Source organism: Diospyros lotus, chromosome 10 (genome assembly GCF_014633365.1).
Source record: "Diospyros lotus cultivar Yz01 chromosome 10, ASM1463336v1, whole genome shotgun sequence".
Lineage (NCBI taxonomy): Eukaryota > Viridiplantae > Streptophyta > Magnoliopsida > Ericales > Ebenaceae > Diospyros > Diospyros lotus.
This window is the reverse complement of record NC_068347.1, coordinates 28088409-28108820: the sequence shown is the minus strand read 5'-3', so window position 1 is coordinate 28108820 and position 20412 is coordinate 28088409. Positions and strand designations below refer to the sequence as shown.

The 20412-nt window shown below is 36.3% G+C and overlaps 1 protein-coding gene across 3 annotated transcripts; it reads left to right on the top strand.

Annotated features, from left to right (window-relative positions):
- The first annotated feature begins 1834 nt into the window (after window positions 1-1834).
- Window positions 1835-20115, top strand: LOC127811607 (calmodulin-binding transcription activator 2-like). Of its 3 annotated transcripts, XM_052351616.1 has the most exons (12): window positions 1835-2246; window positions 3013-3132; window positions 3943-4058; window positions 5629-5717; window positions 6379-6424; window positions 7013-7286; window positions 9411-9646; window positions 9811-10188; window positions 10298-10992; window positions 11221-11800; window positions 18724-19032; window positions 19785-20115. In XM_052351616.1, the coding sequence occupies exons 1-12, from the start codon at window positions 2207-2209 to the stop codon at window positions 19839-19841; spliced, it is 2940 nt and encodes a 979-aa protein (XP_052207576.1). In that variant the 5' UTR covers window positions 1835-2206; the 3' UTR covers window positions 19842-20115. The 3 variants fall into 3 exon arrangements, with proteins under 3 accessions (XP_052207576.1, XP_052207578.1, XP_052207577.1); XM_052351618.1 differs by lacking the exons at window positions 1835-2246; window positions 3013-3132 and having other exon boundaries at window positions 3940-4081; XM_052351617.1 differs by lacking the exons at window positions 1835-2246; window positions 3013-3132 and having other exon boundaries at window positions 3940-4081; window positions 5629-5721.
- The last annotated feature ends 297 nt before the right edge of the window (window positions 20116-20412 follow it).

The following is a 20412-nucleotide window of genomic DNA, read 5'->3' as shown; positions in this document are numbered from 1 at the left end:
ATTGCCCTGGTCACAAGTTCTCTCATTTAAACTCTCTTTCTGTGCTTTTAAAGGTTACTTCTGAGGAAAGTTCTAGTTCAAATTTTGACAAATTGAGAATTAATCATATTATTTGATATTTAAAATTTAAAATTTATTATTTGATTATATAATAATAATAATAATAATAATAATAATTAAAAACATTTAATCTAGAGTTTAATTTGATCCTGATTTTAGACAAAAGAAAAATAGTTAAACTTAAACTAATAGCTGTGTAAAAAATCATTTTAAATTAAAAAATTAAAAATAATATAATTTAAAATATCTATATCAAATGAAAACATAAATAAACAGAAAGAATAATGCTAAATATTACTTTAAATGTTAAGGATATTGGTTAAAGTATATTTACTGTATCTTGATTTTAGTTATAAAATATTTTTATTAGTTAATAATAAAATTTTATATTTGTAATATTTTATTAATAAAAATATTTTATAATTAAAAATAAGCACAATAAAAATAAAATACATTTATTATATTTTATTAATTATTACATTAAAATATGGCTTAAAGTATAAAAATGCTGCTGAGCTTTACTATTTTGGCAATGGACACCTCTAACTTAGACTTTGATCAATTGTGCCTCTCAATTATCTAATTTTATAATAATTAGATAATTTTTTATCCATTTCCTACAAGCATTGCATGATTGAATGGATGGATGTCTAATTATGAAAAAATTAAAAAATTAAAATTCATAACGAATCAAAGTCCGAGTTACGAGCGTGACATGCTAAAATAGTAAAGTTAAAAGCATATTTTTATGTTTTATACACATGCCTACACAGTACACATATATATACGTTCACATACATACATACTTACATATATGTTTATATATACAATTAATTTTTAAAAATATTTTACCGAACAAATAAATACCAAAAAACAAGATAAAAATAAATTTACATTAGGTTTGAATAAACGAAGCCTCAATATATATTATTTTTTAATATATAATAGTTTTCTTAATATAAAAATATCATTAGATCAATGGTTATCTCATCAAGAATTTAATGGCCTGGAAATAATTCTTCAAAAAATACAGGGAATGTAGGTAAATTTTTAAAAAATATTCCATCATATCCTAAATTAAGAATTATAATATCAAATTATCAACCAAATGATTTAAAAAGACCACCATTAACATTTGTAAATTTAGTTATTTAATGCATGCCACAAATTTGTCCTTGAGATTCTCATTGTCTCTCGTGTCGCAGTCTCCATGTGGCCAATCTTACTTGCTAGATGACAAGCCTGCAGTGAGTGAGTCTCTCTCACTCCATGGAAATGGAATCAAACTAGAGCAACTGAATCTCGCCCATAAACCATGTCACGTACAAAACAAAGCCATGCATGATTTCCTTAGCCTTTTTAAGTGGTAGATATCACATGTTCTTCTTGTATTGTATTGTTACACGGTGGATGTGACATATATATACATTTTTATGTTTGTTCTATACGTTTATTTGGTACATATATGAAAATGAGTAATTACGGATTTGGATTGACATAGTATTCATAATTTATAGACGGTCGATCACGCGTATTTAATGCATATTTGAGAGAAGTAGTGGTTGACTGTTTCGAAAATAAGTGTTATACATTATTCGTTGATTGTTGTGTATACCCAATGTGTTTATTAATATATTCTTAAAAATAATGCCCCAACTTCAATTCGATAAAATAAATCAAAATTAAATTGAACCAAAACTACGTCTACATGCGGGGCACAAGCCATCGTATATTTGTTTGAGACATCTCCAAGAGCTAGTGTGATTGCGGGTTGGGATAGAGAAAAGAACCGAGATCCGAATGCAGGAGGTGTGGACGGAGGACTTGACTTTCTTGACCCTCGCTTTCCCAAAGTTTTAATCCTACTTTAAGCTTCCTATCCTTTTTCTTGCCTCTGCCATGCTCTTACGTTTCCACCTCACTCTCCCTCTCCCTCTCTCTATCTGGCTTCAGTGCTTCTTCCTAGGGTTTTTCCCACTCTTTGATTGCTCTGCGGATCTCATCAATCGCACCTCGACGCCCGTTACTCGTCTCTCGCACCATTTCCGGTGGCCGTGCTTCTCGGTTGCTGTGGAATCCGAAATCAGGAGCTTCGCTGATGAAAATTAGGGTTCCGGCTGGAGTGTTTGCTTGCTGTTGCTGATTGATGGCCGAGACCAGGCGTTATCTCCCCATTCAACCATTGAGTCAGCTTCCTTTCTCTCTTACTCCCTTCCATATGCATGTGCATAGACTGTGTGTAGGTTAACCGCAATTTATATATGAAGTTTGATGAGGTTTATGGTTGGTTTTCGAATTATTGAAGTCTTTGGTTTGTTTTGCTGGAAATGCTTTGTTTCTTGTATGATCAAACTCCATCGATTGGTGCCCAGGTTTGCATAAATGCTTACTGTCTCTGCCAAAGTTCTTGACTTCAGTTCGTTTGCTCTTAACTCTCTCCGTCCATCTTTATTCCTATCCTCTCGTGCTGGTTCCTTTATTCCCCTATATGTATCTGCGTGTACTCTGCATGGATTAATCGCAATTTTTATGGTTTACCGAGGTTTATTTGTGTTCTATGTTCAAACTCATTGATTGGTGCCAAGCTTTAATCTTTCATGCACAGCTTGCTATCTCTGCTAAAATCCAACTCTAGTATCATCGGAACTTTATCACAACTGCCCCCTCTTGTTTTACTTTTATCACTCGTGATTTTGTCTGGCTTATTGAGGTTTCCGTGGTTTCAAAATCTCTAAATCTCAGTTTGGTATAAGTTGATTGATTTATATTCTTACATGCAATGCCTGCTAATCTGCTATGATTCTGAACTTCAATTGGTTTCCATCCAAGTGGGGGCCAAAAAGACTAGTTAGTACTCGGTAGTTTCATGTTTCGTATGGGTTAGGTTGGATGGTCAAGTTTATGCATGCTTTGAGTTTTTTTTTAAATATGTAAATCATGAACTTTCTGCAGGCCTTCAGCAGATATTGAAAGAAGCGCAACACCGCTGGCTCCGTCCCGCCGAAATTTGTGAAATTCTTCGCAACCACCAAAAGTTTAAGTTAACTGCAGAACCACCTGTCAAACCACCAGGTTGTCATTGATACTATCCTTACATGCTTCAAATTGATGGAGTAAGAATACATGAATTAGATGATACAGAAAATGTTCTTTTAACAATTTGAAGTCTATGTAATTCCAACGAGTCATTTACCTATCCCCTTTGCTGATGGATATTGGTTTCTTAAAAATAATTTCACTAATTACTGATGCAACATATTAAGTCTCTACCTACTGGGACTAAGGCTTGATATGCTGTTGTTGTAGAGTCTTTGTTGCTTCTGAATTACTATTGTTTTTCACCATCGATTGCTTCAAAATAGTAAACTTCCTCCCAAAGAATTTTTTTCATTAATTCTATGGTTGTACCATGATACCATCCGTCTTTCCAATCCAAACTTACATTGGAATCATCTGCTTTGTATACAAAACAGTTAAGTCACTTTGGTTCTATTTCAAATCTTTGACCCCATCCTCTGTCTATTTGTTGGGGCTTATTATTACCTGTTTTTGTAGGAATGAAGTTGGACTTTGTGCCTATGGAAATCGCTTGTTAGAACTGTAGTTCTTATTTTTGGCTTTCAAAGTTTTTTTCCCCCCCAAAAATCTTCATTCTTGTTGGTGGAGCTTATAGGAGATTTAAGTTTTCTTGGTAGCATATATATGTATATGCATAATGTAATCCTTGGGGGTGCCCCGTTTGGTGAACAGGTTGCACTCTCTTTGGCACTTATTTTTGTTGTTGATTTCCCATAAAATATCCCCTTGTTTTCAACAAATGATGCTGTAAAATTCCTTGTCATATTAAGAAGCAGGATCTGAATTTCTTCCTTTTGTTTTCAGCTGGTTCTTTGTTTCTGTTTGATCGAAAAGTACTTCGATATTTTCGTAGAGATGGTCATCGCTGGAGGAAAAAGAAAGATGGGAAAACAGTGAAAGAGGCTCATGAAAAGTTGAAGGTGTGCTGTTTATTCTATTAGTTGTAAGTTCACCTTTTTAATCCTGTAGTGAATGGATTGCCGAGCACATTTCTCTAGGTTGTGGTTCAGTTGTATGCCAGATGGAAGCAGCCTCTAAGCTTCAGTGACCGACTAAATTTTGCACCTTGTTGAATGTGTTAAGGAATTGTTGTCCTCCAATAAGATTCATGAGAACTGAACTGAGCTGGGAGTATGACCATGTTACTTACGGATTATCAGTAACAATCATCCATTTTATCTAATCATTCCATATGGTCATGTAACAACTCATCTCATCCAAGATTAAATTTCAATGTCTTGGAGTCAATTTTATCTACTTTGGGTGATATTCTTTTGTGATGATCTCTATTGGAGAAGAGCTTATTATATTTTCATTTATTACCTCAATCCAAGTTAATTTTTGTGTCCTTCACTCGCTAGCAATACCTGCAATGCGGTTACTATCACTTTTCATTTACCACTCTTACTAGTCTTACTTTACATCTTCACAGCATCTTAATTGAGTTTTTCTTATTTATTTTCAATGCATCCTACATCAATTGTCTTTTATATTCTTCAAGGCTATTCATTTCTCTTCTAGTTCATTGCACATCCAACTTAGCATCTTCATTTTGGTTACATGTACTTTGCTATGTTATTTCTCAATTTCCCAGCCTTTTGTACCATAAAGCCTAGTGTTATAGTTTTCCTATAAACTACATATTAAGCCTTTATCCTATAAGGTAGGGTTAGCTATATGGATTTTAGAATGCAGTAATCTATATTTATGACCATATCTTTCGTATGCTTATTATAACCCATGACATGTTATGAGTTCGTCACCAAGTTTTTCTTGGTCTTCCTCTACCTTTTTTGCTACAAACTTCTTCCAGGGCATTCACTCATCTCGCTGGACCATCTTTTGGTCTTCTTCTCACTTAGACAGATCATTTAATTGTGTTTCGCGCATCTTATCCTTAAGGAGCTACTTTGGTCTTACAGCTGGTCTATGATCAGCCATCATGCAACATAAATAAAATTTGCATGCTTATAATTTTATGATTTCTATCATGGGGTTTAATTATTGGTGTTAAATGTGGTGCTTATTTTACATTATATCCATTCCATCCTTTTGCCACTTAGTGGGCACAAGTGTTGTAGGCTTTCCGTTGATGGCATTCATAGTTTCCCCCCTTTTGCCAACATCCTGGTCTTATCCTCACGGGTGCAAATGTTATTATGAGTATGCTATAGATGCCATCTGCAATTTATTTATTCTCTCCTGCTTGTATCAGTTGGTATGTTGACTAAGTAGGTTATATCACTGTATGGAATAGTGAACATTTTTCTCTCTTTTTTTGCCAGTTCCATTTCATTTTCTTCCTTTCTTGTGCTGAAGTCTAGTATTTATTGGCTCTCTTCTTTTCTTGTTCATATAAATTATTTTTCTCTTAATTTCATGTTCAGGTGGATAATTGATACAGTACTAAACTAAAACTGCTCATGTCATTCTGGCATTTAATACAATGGTTAGGATACACATTTATTAGTTCTGATATGACTTTTGTAGGCTGGCAGTGTTGATGTTCTCCACTGCTATTATGCTCATGGAGAGGATAATGAGAATTTTCAACGTAGAAGTTATTGGATGCTTGATGAGTGAGTATGGTTGCTTTCTTCTTTAGGTGCATGAAAACTTGATTTGGTTTTTTGTGAGCATCTCTTAATGGCATCACGTTATAACAGGCCAAGTTTTAAGTGTTTCCCATTTCACTAAGAAGGTATTCATATGATATTGAATCAATTTTGAAGTGAAATCTATGTCGGGGATCAATTCAGCTTTTTGAACCCCTTAATGGTAGACCTATAATTGTTTTATCATTTATCTTGTTCAGACTTCTAAATTTACACATCTTCATAAGGAAGTGGGGGTGGGGGTTAAACACAATACACCCATGCATAAAGAGATTTTCTGGAACGAAAATTGGAAACAAACATTTTCTTCAAAAGGGACTGGTAACTTTGGAATCTAGGAAATTATGCACATGGAAAATGACGCTACATTTGATTGGTCTATGCCATGAACAATGAAACAATCAAGGTCTGGAAACTTTGGTGTCTAGGTGAACCAAAAAAATTTGGCTTCTATGTAGGATTTTCTCAAATTGTCTCAAAATTATGCACTTGGTAAATGAAGCTGCATTTAGTTGGTCTATGCTGTGAACAATGAAAGCGTCATGCAAGGTTTAAGTTTCCTGTGTAACGCCATAGTCATTCAGTATTAAGTCTCATTTTATCGTATTATTTCTCCTTGTTTCAGGGATTTGGAGAACATTGTTCTTGTGCACTACAGAGAAGTGAAAGAGGTTATTTTCTGCAGTTACTTTTAATTGTGGCCTTTGTGTGTTCTCTATTTATCAGCCTCATCTGGTATTTCAAAACCAAATAAAGTAATCGTGTCTTATTTGCGGTTTCCAATCTTTGACTAATTAAGTCAATGATGCAAAGTATGATCCACCAAATTTTAAATCCATCTGGTTCCCTCAATTTATAGAAAAGGGGAAAGATGGTAACGCAACGGGGGGGGGGGGGGGGGGGGGAGGGAATATTATGAAGTAGTGAATTAGCTGATTTTGATTTCAGCTACTTGATTTTTTGTCAAAGTTCTTACTTTAGTTGTTAATGCAAATAGTTGTAATCGTCGTATGACAACTCAAATTCACAGTGTACTACAAAATAAATGATGAACAAAATGGAAGTTGTTGCACAGGGCTTCTAATTCTGCAGCTTCTATGGCCCTCTTACATTTGGGTGTTCATGTTGTCATTTTTGGCATGTAAATACTGGGAAACTCTTTATTAATTTGTTGAATGTGGATTACTTGTTTACTTGTCGACTTCGTTGTTTTTACCCAGAAACTTCTATGTTGATGAACTCTGTTGCATGCTATTCAGGGTGGAAAATTAGGTAGCTCACGCTTTCTAACTACAGATCCGGGGTCATTGCTTGGTAGTCCTCAGATTAGCTCATCATCTTGCTTAGAACAGGCAAACTCCCCTGTTCCATCAGTTCATGCATCAACTCCAAATGCCATTGATTGGAATGGGCAAGTGGTCTCTTCTGAATTTGAGGAAGGGGATTCTGGAGAAGATCCAGGGACATCACCTGTTGCTCAACCAGTTTATCCTGTATCTGATAATACTTCTATACTTGCCAATGAAGCTGCAGGTAAATTTTTTCTGCAGTGATATTATTTATCATTATATTGTTGTTTTGATTTTTCTTAAATTTTGGACTTATAATTCTCACGGTGCCCTTTAAAATATTGAATTTTGCAAGGAATTCCTCTTGTTTTAAAATATTGTTATTTTGTGATGACTGATGAGTCTACTTGTTTTTCTTTTCCAGTTCCATACATAAAATTCTTTATTATTCCCTTCCTTTTGAGATAATTAATTGGGTTTTCTTCTTGTACTCTTGAATGGCTATATGCAGAAGGCTGAAGAAATGTTTGCCTAGATGATGCAGGATGCAAAAATAGTAACCTTTTAGTGTTAAAAACCAATCAGAATAAGAGTAAAACAATATCATATACTGGACGTGGGATCCAAAAATAATAATTTACATTGCCAAAAATCAATCAAAATAAGAGTGAAACAAACCACCTACCGGACCTGACATGGCACTAATCTTTGACAATGAGCACAGCCTTCTTAAGCTCTCTCTTTAAGCTTGTAGTTCTCTCACATTTTCCTATGGCAATTATAAATGTCTTCATTTGTTTCTTCCCCTGGTTGCTTTCTTCAATGTTTGTGCTTTTTAATAATGACCAAAACAAAAAATTTTAACTAAAAGAGCTTCCAGGTGCCATTTCTTGTACCTAAGAGTCTCCCTCTAAGTTTTCCTTGGTCTTTCTTAACTTCTTTTGCCAAAACTTGTTCCTTTCAACCACTCTCTTCACAGGAGCCTTTACGATATTATTTTTATATGATCAAACTATTTTAGTCATGTTTTATGAATTTTATCTTTAATAGAAGCCACTTTAACCTTATTATGAATAACCCCATTTCTGATTTTATTGTTTTTTCTATGGCTGCACATTTCATCTTAACATCCTTGTCTCTATTGCTCATATTTTATGCATGTTGGTGCTTTATTGCCTCCAAATCTTGTGCCATAAAACAAAGCAGGTGTTATAGTTGTCTTATGAATTTTTTCTTTAGCTTTAATGAAATTTTATTATCACATAAAACATTGGATGCAGTTTCCATTTTAATTATCATGCCTCAATTCTATGTGTAGTATCCACATTAATCATTTGGGTAAATTGCCCAGACACCCCTTGTGGTTTGTTTTTATCCAAAAAAGGTCCTTGTACTTTCTTATGGCCAGAACCCCCCTTCTGTTAAGTTTTCACACAAACGCTGTTAATTAACTTAACTCAAATTAATTCAAGTTTAATCCAGGTTTTTCTTAATTTTGCTATCTAATTAACAATACAAAAAATAAAAAGAACATCAACAGTTGTTGCCAGCTATTACTGGCAGTTGGGTGCAGCGGCAATGGCAGAGGAATAGGGTCTCTCTTCTCCCCCCACCTCTCTCTCTCTGTCTGTCTCTCTCATGCTCCAACTTGGTCTGGAAACTCCGCCCTGCTCTCATGTTCCAACTTGGACTGGAAATTGCTTTAGATGATGATAAAGGGTCCTTTTTTTCTCTCTCCTTTTTCCCCCCTCTGATCTATACTAACAAGAATTGCCCTAATGGGGGCAAACCCTGTAGCTCAACTTTCTACATATAGTCATCTATGAATGACACGGGCAGAATGCAGGTTTAAAGTTTGAGTAGAACTGCTAACTCTGGAGCTTACTCCTGTGGCCTACACCCCTGCCAACGCCCAATTTTGTCACAAGCATTTGGTTGTGGTCTTTTCCTGTCATTTTTTACACCTGTAAATGGATAAAAAAAATACTATTTCTTGTTGAGGGTTTTTGGTGCTCCTTGTGAATGTTGACCATCAGCCATGCTCTTAGTCCTTCCTCTGGTTTGTTTCTGTTTTCTCACCTTGAACATTTAATCCTGCAATTTTCTGTTCCTCTTCCATTCCATCCCCTTTTTTATCTGGTTATTTCTCTCTTTAGATGGCTTGTCCAACATGTACAGGTGAGATTTCTTAATTTGCAGTAATAAGCTATTGTTAAATTTGTTGACACTGGTGGTATCTTTCTGCTATCTTTGAACATAAGTGTGAAAAAACTAAAATGGTGCTTTTGTTTGTGAGAATGCAGTTTATGTGATTTGCCTACCTATTACTTCTGGGATTAAGATGATGTGTGTTGCTACCTCATTTCAGGATTTTTGGGGTTATCAAGGGGTTATCTTGATTCAGGGCTCCTTGGAGCTGGTTTTAGTCATAGCACCAGCTCATCTACTTGGGCTGATAAATGTGGCCCTAGTGGGAACTTAAGTATTGGCAAAGAGAAATTCTACTTTGAACAACCGAATGCAGTTGATTCCTTGGCTCATAAGATAACAGATGCTGTAAGCTGTGGGGATAGGTTGATTCCTGATGATCAGAGAACAGCCCAGGTATGTGCTATAGCTCTCTCTCTCTCTCTCTCTCTTTTTGTCGTTTGAAAGATGGGGGTTGGGGATGGGATGGGCATGATTTCAGCTCCTACTATATGTCATATTTCTGTCATCATTTTGTACTTAAAAAGGATGCAGTAACACTAATGCAATGTTTATCGCAGGAGGAAGACTTCCATCTAGTTCAGCTAGAGTCTGTAAACAACTCTGGTTCTCAATCTATAGACACATCTCCTGCAAAAATAGACAGTCATATTGGTGGAGCAAATAATGAGGGAGCTGGGGAGCTGAAAAAACTTGACAGCTTTGGTAGATGGATGGATAAAGAAATAGGTGGAGATTGTGACGATTCTTTGATGGCTTCTGACTCGGGTAATTATTGGAATACACTTGACACAGAAAATGAAGACAAGGAAGTATCTAGTCTGTCACATCATATGCAGTTGGATGTTGATTCGCTGGGCCCTTCTCTTTCTCAAGAGCAGCTATTCAGCATTTTTGATTTTGCACCAGATTGGGCCTATTCAGGAATTGAAACAAAGGTATGCCTTTTTCAGCTAGCAAACTTCTCATTCTTTGTGAAGTTACATGAATGGTTGTGAGTTTAGTTATTGGTGCTAACGATCTTCATTGAAATGACTTTTCTATCAGGTTTTAATCACTGGTTCATTTCTGGGAGACAAGAAACATGCTGCTAATTCTAAGTGGTGTTGTATGTTTGGTGAAATTGAGGTTTCTGCTGAAGTTCTCACTGATAATGTCATCCGATGTCAAGTTCCTTTTCATGCGCCTGGTCGTGTTCCTTTCTATATAACATGCAGTAATAGGTTGGCAAGCAGTGAGGTGCGGGAGTTTGAGTATCGCGAAAAACCACCAGAAGCTTCATCTTCTATAAATGTTAACTGTGCACCAGAAGATGAGGTGCGTTTACAAATACGACTTGCAAAAATGCTTCTTGGTTCGGATAGGAAGTGGTTGGATGGGTCCTTGAGCGAATGTGATAAATGTAATCTGAACAAGGATATGATTTCATTGATGGTAGAAGGTAGAAAGGCTTGGGACGAGATTAAACATGCCATTATGATCACAAAAGGATATAACCCAAGCCTTAAGGAGGCACTGATTCAGAATTTGTTGAGGGACAAACTCTATGAATGGCTAGTCTGTAAATTACATGGGGATAATGGACTTCATACTTTGGACAATGAAGGCCAAGGGGTTATTCACTTGGCGGCTGCTCTTGGTTATGAGTGGGCCATGGGGCCCATAGTAGCCGCTGGTGTCAGTCCAAATTTTAGAGATGCACGAGGAAGGACTGCACTTCACTGGGCATCATACTATGGGAGGTCAGGTTACAAGCATGAATTTGAACTTCCAAAATGTACCTTGCATCAATAAATGATACTTATTGGTATTAATGGATCATTACCTGATTTATATATGGACTTCCCTGCATCCCGATTGTATTTTGATGTTTCATCTTTTTGTATATTGGGTTTTATTGGCATTATTCCTTCTGGCAATTCTCTTATAGTGTGTTGTGCTGATTATATATATATTTTTTGTTCAACCAGAGAGGGAACAATTGTTGCCCTCATAAGATTGCGTGTAGCAGCCGGTGCTGTAGATGACCCAACACCAGCATTTCCTGGAGGACAAACTGCTGCCGATTTGGCTTCAAGTAGAGGTCACAAAGGGATTGCTGGATATTTGGCAGAAGCAGATTTGACTAGTTGTCTCATTTCACTATCTCTTGAAGAAGATCCTATCAACAATGCTGTTGCTGGTATTGCAGCTGAGAAGGCAATGGAGACTGCAGCCCAAAATGTTTCTTCACCAGCTGGAGCAATTGACAATGAACATTCTTTGAGAGGTTCTCTTGCTGCTGTTCGAAAATCTGCTCATGCAGCTGCTCTAATTCAAGCAACTTTTAGAGTTCATTCATTCCGTCAAAGGCAATTAACCATGAACAGTGGCGATATATCTGAAACTTCATTTGACCTTGTTGCACTCGGTTCCTTGAACAAGGTCCAGAAGGTGAGTCATTTTGAGGATTATTTGCACGTTGCAGCTATAAAAATTCAGCAGAAGTACCGAGGCTGGAAGGGGAGGAGAGAATTCTTGAAGATTCGCAACCGTATTGTGAGAATACAGGTAAATTTATGTTGCTTCTCTTCATTTCTTATGTTGGGTAGTTAGATACTAACATTTGCATAATATGCATAATTGAGATAAGGATGTCACGGTAGATGTGTGGCCATGCAATACAACTGCTACTACATATCAAGCCTTTAAAAATGGCAGGAAAAGACAATAAAAAATAAGATTATACGCAATAAGGTTGGAGGGCCCTATTGAAGATAAGATGCTTGAGATGTGATTAAGATAGTTTGGAATGTGAGAAGAAGACCATAGACACAGGTGAGGCAAGTAAGATGAAATGAATTTTTGTAAAGGAGGGAGTGGAAGACCAAAGAAACTTGATAAAAAACCCCTTAAAATATGACATATATGATATAATGACCTTACAGAGGATATGACCATAAATAGAGATTCCTGGGGATGTAAAATTCATGTAGTCGACCCACCTAGTGGGATTGAGGCTTCTAATTGCTGGTTCTTGGCATTTATTTAATTACTTAATTTATTCACATAAACACTATGTCATGTACCTAGCTGCTAGCTGCTAAGCTTTACATTGAATATGTTGTAATAATTAGTAGCTATAGTCGTTAGCTATTTCTTTTGATTAGGAGAAGATTTAGGTTGCCGGCAGCATGTGCTGGCAAAGCTAACTGTCTACAAGTGGGTAGGCAAGTTGCTGATTCTGGAAGGGACTTGGGCAACCGTTTTGGCGCCTATTCGCAGTTGAGCAGTATAACTACCCTGCTTCAGCTCAATTGTAATAACTTTTGATAATTGAATCAGTTTATTTTCCCTCTCAAAACTCTCTTTCGTTCTCTCTCTAACTTTTCCCTCCCAATTCTCAACTCTATTTTCCCTCTCAATTTCCACGAGTTTCTCTCCTAATTGGAGAGAATTCTCATTGTCAGATTTCGGATCTGACACACTGTTTGACTAGTAAAAGGGAAGGTGCTCTATTGTTAGATAATGTAGAAGTTGGATCAGAAAGATGTAGAAAGAACCGAAGAATATTATTACTCTCAGTGAATATGAACATTGAATTACATTCCCTATTAATAGGGAAGAAAAATACAATATAGGAAAGATACATAAAAAGGAAAGATATGCTCTGTTCACTATACAAAGAAATCAAAGATACAAAGACCAGAATAGGAAATATTTAAATCAAAATTTCTTTCTAAATTTTGGAGATGGAATCTGTCTTAATTTAGGAAGATTAGCCCAAGAGATCATCATCCAATTTCCTCATAAGTTTCAAGAATTAATCAACACTCCCCATCAAGTTGGTGAATGAATATCCATCATTCCCAACTTGCCTACAGGCTCCTCAAACCTCTTGATAGGAAGACCCTTTGTTAATACATCAGCTAGCTGATTTTTTGAAGTAATAAAGGGTATACAAATTTCTCCATCCTCTATTTTTCTTTAATGAAATGGCGATCAATCTCAACATACTTGGTGCAGTCGTGTTGCATTGGATTATGTGCAATGCTGATAGTTGATTGATTGTCACAAAACAACTTCATTGGTCTATGACTAGGGATTTTTAAATCATCCAACACTATTTTCAACCACAATAATTCACGTAAACCAAGTGCCATTGCTCAAAACTCAGCTTCTGCACTAGACTGAGCCATTACTTTTTGTTTTTTTACTTCTCTAGGACACCAAGTTACCTCCTAGGAATACACAATAGCCTGTAGTTAATCTCCTATCCACAAGTGAACCCCCATAGTCAGCATCTGTGTACCTTGCAACCTCCAATTCCTTCCTTGATTTGAATAACAAGCCCTTCCTTGGTGTTGCCTTTAGATAACACAATATTCTCCTCACTGCTTGCATATGCTCCTCGGTTGGATTATGCATGAATTGACTCACCAAGCTAACAACAAATGCAATGTCAGGCCTGGTGTGGGATAAGTAGATTAATCGGCCCACCGACCTTTAATACCTCCCTCTTTCTACCACTGGACTATTAGAATTTCCCAACTTAAGATTACGTTCTAAGGGAGTGCCTATTGTCTTGCCACCTAGCAACCTTGTTTCTTCCAATAAGTTCATGGTATATTTTCTTTGGAAAAAAAAAAAAGAATACCATCCTTAAAATAGGCAATTTCTATTCCCAATAAGTACTTAAGCTTACCAAGGTCCTTGATGTCAAACACACGAGCCAAATTCTTCTTTAACTGCTGTTGCTCATCAACATCATTTCTAGTGACAATAATGTCATCTACATACATGAGTAATGCTATTAGGATGCCTTACTCATGAATAATGTCCTTCATTATTTGTCAAACCAAGCCCTTGGGGATTGTTTTAACCTATAAATGGCCTTTTTCAATCTACAAACTTTACCTGATACACCACTAGTGAAACCAGGAGCTAGCTCTATAAAGACTTCCTCCTCTAGATCACCATGTACGAAATCATTTTTAACATCCAATTGCATCAATTTCGAACCATAACAACTAGCTAAAGATAGAAGTATTCTAACAGTAGTCATTTTTGCCACTGGGGCAAATGTTTTCAAATAATCAATACCATAAGTTTGTGTATACCCCTTAGCTACCAACCGGGCTTTATATACCTCTCTAATGTATTATCTGCATTGTACTTTATATTGAACACCCATCTGCAACCCACATGTTGAATTCCCTTTGGTCTAGGCACCATTTTTCAGGTCTGATTTTTCTCCAAGGCTCTCATTTCCTCTTGCATAACTTGTACCCAATTTTGATTCTATAATGCCTCTTCTATAGACTTAAGAATGGTTATGGAATCAAGGGAAGACAGGAAACTCTTGTGTTTAGGTGACAAACAATGATAGGAAATGAAATGGGCTATAGAAGGCTTTGTGCATCTCCTAACTGCTTTTCTAATAGCAATGGGAAAGTCTAAATTATTGTGCATAGGATCAGAATAAACAAGAGGCTAAGATGGTTCCGAACCTAACCTTGGGAGGGATGTTGGTCCGTGCTTAGCACATGAAATAGGCTGATCCTCCTTCCTCATGTACACATACAGGTGACCCCTTGAATCTTGCAGGAGATGTCACTGGTGGGTTTGGTATAAGAGAGCTGGGGATAGGAGAATGAGAACCATGGGATGTTAATTCTGTGGAGTGTGGTATAGGAGAAATAGGTTGAGTAGAAGCAGGATCCAGTGAAGTTTGAGGTTGAGGTTCAAGATATGATAACTCCAAATGAGCCAGATTTTGATCACCACCTACACTCTCCTCTAGGGACCAGAAACAAAAGGTTTAAAAAAGGACTGATTTTCCACAAAATTTATATCATTGGATACAAAAGATTTGCGAGTGGAAGGATGATAGCACTTATAGCCCTTTTGAGTAGGAGAGTAGCCAAGAAAGACACATCTAAGGGCCCTGGGATCAAATTTATCCTTGTGATGTTTAGAAACATGAACAAAGGCCACACCCCCAAACACTTTAAGAGGAAGAGAAGTATGAAGACTAAGTTCTGGAAAGTGAGATGAGAGACACTGAAAAGGACTGAGATGACTTAACACCCTAGAAGGAACTCGATTGATCAGATATGTGGCAGTTAACATTGCTTCACCCCAAAAGGATTTAGGAATAGAATGCTGATGCAAGAGAGCTCTAGTCACATTTAGGAGATGTCTCATTTTTCTCTTAGCAACTCCGTTTTGTGGCAAGGTATCAACACTAGGATTCATGAATTATCCCCTTTTGCTAGAAAAATTGATTTAACTGATGATTAAAGTAATTTCTTGCATTATCAGTTTTGAACCTTTTAATGGACACTCCAAATTGAGTAAGAATCATTCTATGAAATAAAGGTAGGATGTAACTAAGGGTTGCTTTACCTTCCAGTAAGTATACCTAAGTCATTCGAGTGCAGTCATTAACAAATGAAACAAACCACTTAGCCCCAGAATAATTACAAACTTTAGAAGGCCCCCACACATCAGAATACACCAAGGAGAAAGGAAACAAAGACAATTTATTATTGATAGCACGAGGAACCCAATGATGCTTAGATAATTTACACACTTCATAGTGGAAATTACTAACATCTAAACCTTGAAACATGGTCTTTAACAAATAAAAAGGTGGATTTAAGGTGCTGGAGCCCTACATCAGTTTTGGTAGAGGTTGGTTTGGAAGAACAAGCTAGGATGGGTTGATCTCCTGTAGATGACTCATAGGTCCTTTATAAGTGGTACAACCCATTTTGTGCCTTAGTTACACCAATCATCCTCCTTGTGGCTAGATCCTGAAACACACAATCACGAGGGGAAAAAATTACACAGCAATCAAGATCTTGAATAAGTTTATGAACTGAAAGAAGATTGGTAGGGAGGCTAGGCACATAAAGCACATGTTGGACTTGAAAAGAGGGGTTCAAACATACATTTCCTTGCCCAACTATGGGAACAGTATGGCCATTAGGTACTGTAATTTTTTTAGAGCTAATTATTGTTCTACGTCTCAAATGCTCTTAGGTTAGGAGTCATGTGATCAATAGCTCCAGAATCCAATATCCACAGCTCATTTCTAATAGTTTGTGCGAAATAAAGAGTTCAGAATTAAAACACATACCTACTTGAGCTAGAGAACATTGATTCCCCTTGAAAAGTCTTTAGGAAGGATTTTAACTTACTGATTTTCACTGGATTCAATTCTCCCAGATTAGAGGTGACAGTAGACTCGGCCTTTTTAGTAGGTTCCTCTGATTCTTTGGTTGAGAGATATGCCCTTGTTTGATTCTTAGACTGCAGGTTCTTATATCCCCCCATTTTGTTCAGCCCTACCTCTTTACCATGCAATTTGAAGCATGTTTCTCTTGTATGTCTTGGCTTCTTACAGTAGGAACACCACAATCCCCTCCTTGTTTTGCTTAGAGGAAGGCTGATCCCTTCCTGACAGTGATTTTATCCACAAACCTTGCACCTTATTAGACACCATAGCAGATCCTTCCAAATGATGATCATTAAACATGGTTGTCCTCCTATGTTTCCCATTGCGTACTATGAAATATACCTCATTTAAAGATGGTTTTTTTTTCCCTGCTAAGAACTTGTGCTCTTACCTGATCAAACTTAGGATTAAGTCTAACAAAAAATTCTACTATTCTATCCCTTTCTAGCATAGAGGTCAGAATAATAGCAGCTTCACTACACACCATCTGAATGCCTTGATAATGGTCTAACTCAAGCCAAAAACCATTCATTCGATTAAGGGAATCAATCCCAGACAAGGACCCTTGTTTTGTGCTACTGATTTTTGTTTTTATTTCATATACAACCGATGCATCTTGCAACTTAGAGTAAGTCTTCTTAACCGTCTCCCAAATATCCTTAGCCTTAGATAAAAACATATAATTTTTACTTATCTCGAGTAGTATTTAACTCCAAAGCTATGACATCAACATCGAGTCTTCTACATCCCAAGCACCAAACGTAGGATCTGAGGCCTTAGGTGCTAGACCAGTAAAATGAACAATCTTCCCCCGACCCTGCAAAAAGGTTCTCACCAGCTAAGACCATTAAAGGTAGTTACCACCATCTAGGCGGTATGAATGGTGCATTCCTGGTAACTCATTGGTAGGAGCATCTCTGGTTGATTGCTTGATTGGCATTGCTTCTCTCGTTGAGATGGGAGAAGCTGTTTTAGGGATTTCAAACATTATATGGAATGACAACAAGAGTGGTGAAGGGAAGAACAAAGAGTTATCGTGGCAATGAAGGCTTACAACTAATGACTTGAGAGAATAGGCTCTGATACCATATAGAAGCTGGATCAGAAAGGTGTAGAAAGAACCGTAGAATATTATTACTCTCAATGAATATGAACACTGAATTACATTCCCTATTAATAGGGAAGAAGAATACAATATGGGAAAGATACATAAAAGGGAAATATATGCTGTACACTATACAAAGAAATCAAAGATACAAAGACAAGAATAGGAAATATCTAAATCAAAACTTCTTTCTAAATTTTGGAGATAGAATCTGTCTTAATTTAGGAAGATTAGCCCAAGAGATCATCATCCAATTTCCTCATAAGCTTCGAGAATCAATCAACAGATAATAACACCTCTAACAAAATCTTGACAAACATCTTGAATGCTACAGGAAAAGGTTGAAGATCACAATAAAATAATTAACAGGAACCATCAAGAAACTGAAGGATAACTCTGCATACTGAAATCTTAGTGGGACTTCATTAGTAAGGTGTAAAATCGATAAATTATACATATCATAACTCTAGAATTTAGAGTTGGAGATTTACTTAATAGTATCCTTGATACATTAATATAAGCTGTCACTTAGCACTCAAAAAGACAGTTCCGTTTACTTGGGATTTAATTGATCTTCTTCTTTACTCAAGTTTTAATAAGCTTTTGTTGCTTTTATTAGTATCCATTATTCATTTAGGCTTTTGTTATTCATTGTTCTTTACGGTCCCTTTCAAGTGCCCCTCTCTTGTATGTTAGCATGTTACCGGCTTGCTTTCCCTACTGGTGCCCACCTTTGTCTTAAGTATGGTTTATGCTGTATATTTGCTGGTGTAAGGTTTCATGTATATGTGATTAATAAGTGTTGCATTTTAATTTGTGATGTTTGTTTAAATATATGAGTTGGTTGTGCTTTCTTAATCAAATTTTTAATTTTAGCCTAGGTCATTTTTGGGTGGTTATGTTTAGATTATGCATTCGATTTTGAACTACTCAAACGCTATATGAATTTGAGTAGTCTATGCTATTTTTAGTTGATTTAAAGCTCTAGATTTTCTGCACTTAGACTTGCTCTAGGTCATACATTTATTTAATAGATCTACGTAACTCTTGTTATTTGGCTCTCTATATGCAGTGATGGCATATTTCATGTGTTTTCATTTATTTTGATTAGTTCTCATATTTGCTTATTCCCTTAATTACATTCAGGCTCACGTAAGAGGGCATCAAGTTCGCAAGCAATATAAAAAGGTTGTTTGGTCTGTTGGCATAGTTGAAAAGGCAATACTGAGGTGGAGGCGCAAAGGACAGGGCTTGCGTGGATTTCGGAGGGGAAAAACTACTGAAAATCTACCATCTGAAACTGAGACGAATGATGAATATGAATTTTTACGAATTGGTCGAAAACAAAAAGTCCAGGGAGTTGAGAAAGCCCTAGGAAGGGTCCAATCCATGGTTCGCCACCCAGAGGCACGTGATCAGTATATGAGGCTGGTTAGAGAATTTGAGAATTCTAAGGTAAGTGCATTATTATTTGCAAAATTTGGTCAATTCTATAAGTTGTGTTTCCATGTTGTATAGGTTGTTTTCATTATATTAACATGTGAGAAAACACAGCTATACCAATTATTATCATTTGCTGTCATCTCATGAAACTTTTTCATATGAAAATGGTGTTAGAATTTTATATCATAATTCTCTCTCTGGGGGGTTGCACCAGAAAAGGCATCCGGCACAAAATTTTACCTCATTATCCTTCTGCATGGGCTTATATTGTCAACATTATGAATTTTATGTTACTGACCCAAACTTAGTTAGGATAAGATGCAGTTGATGATAATTGGTCGATTTTACAAGATCCAACTTGTAGTATAAGTTGCTTTTCTGGTTTTTATTCCCTGAAGTTCTACATGCTGCGGCACTCTGTAGATTTTTGAGCTTTTGTCTTTTGTAGTCAATAGACACATTGGAAGGTCCAACCAGCTTGTCTGTCGTAGTGTTAAAAAAATAAAACCATCACTTTTGGCAAAAATTCAAATAAATAGGCTAGAAAGAAATACTGTCCGACTGCAATAAGTTGAAGCTGGTAGATTGAAATACTTTTCATCAGTAAATCAGGAAAAAAGGGGTCGTCTTTTTCTTCTAACGTGAAGCATGGCATAATGACCCCCAATGAGTAAATAATCATTGGCAATACAATGTTGATACTTGCAGTTGTCTTCAAACTCCTGAACGCTGATCTTTTTTCCTTGTGTATTGTTCGGTTACAGCTGAGCAATGAAGCAGCCGATGCAGCATACCAAGTTGGAGATACAGACAAGAAATGAGAGCAATGACCTGTCTACTAAATTAAGGTTGTGGTAGAGAATGACAAAGTTAATGTGTTAGTCGTCTTGATTTGAATTGACTTTGTAAGTATTGTCTGGCTAACATGTCTGGCTTCCAAGGTTTTGTCATCTGTAAAGGAGGAGGTGGGGGGATGTACATGGAAGCTTTGGGAAATTGGGAGCTTTTAATTAATTTTATATTCTTAGGATGTTAAATATAATTTTGGTGGCAACAAATTCTTATATTTTATGGCAATTTGATAAGTTTCAAATATCCAAAGGTGAATGCCCATCTCTTGGTGTTTGAGAAAATGATAATAATTTAATCATTTGATGTGTGTAACAATCACTAGTAGTTTAATCATATAGTGTTTTTTTATTCAGATTGTGAATGTGACTATATGATAGTGAAAATGAATTTTATTTTAAGAATTTTGTTTGTATAATATTAGTGATATATGTACTTATTATTTGGATGCAGGACGCACAACATTCAATCTAATTGTGATATTATTATATCACTAGTGGATCACCCATGCAATGCATGGATATCGTAAAAAAAACAAAATCG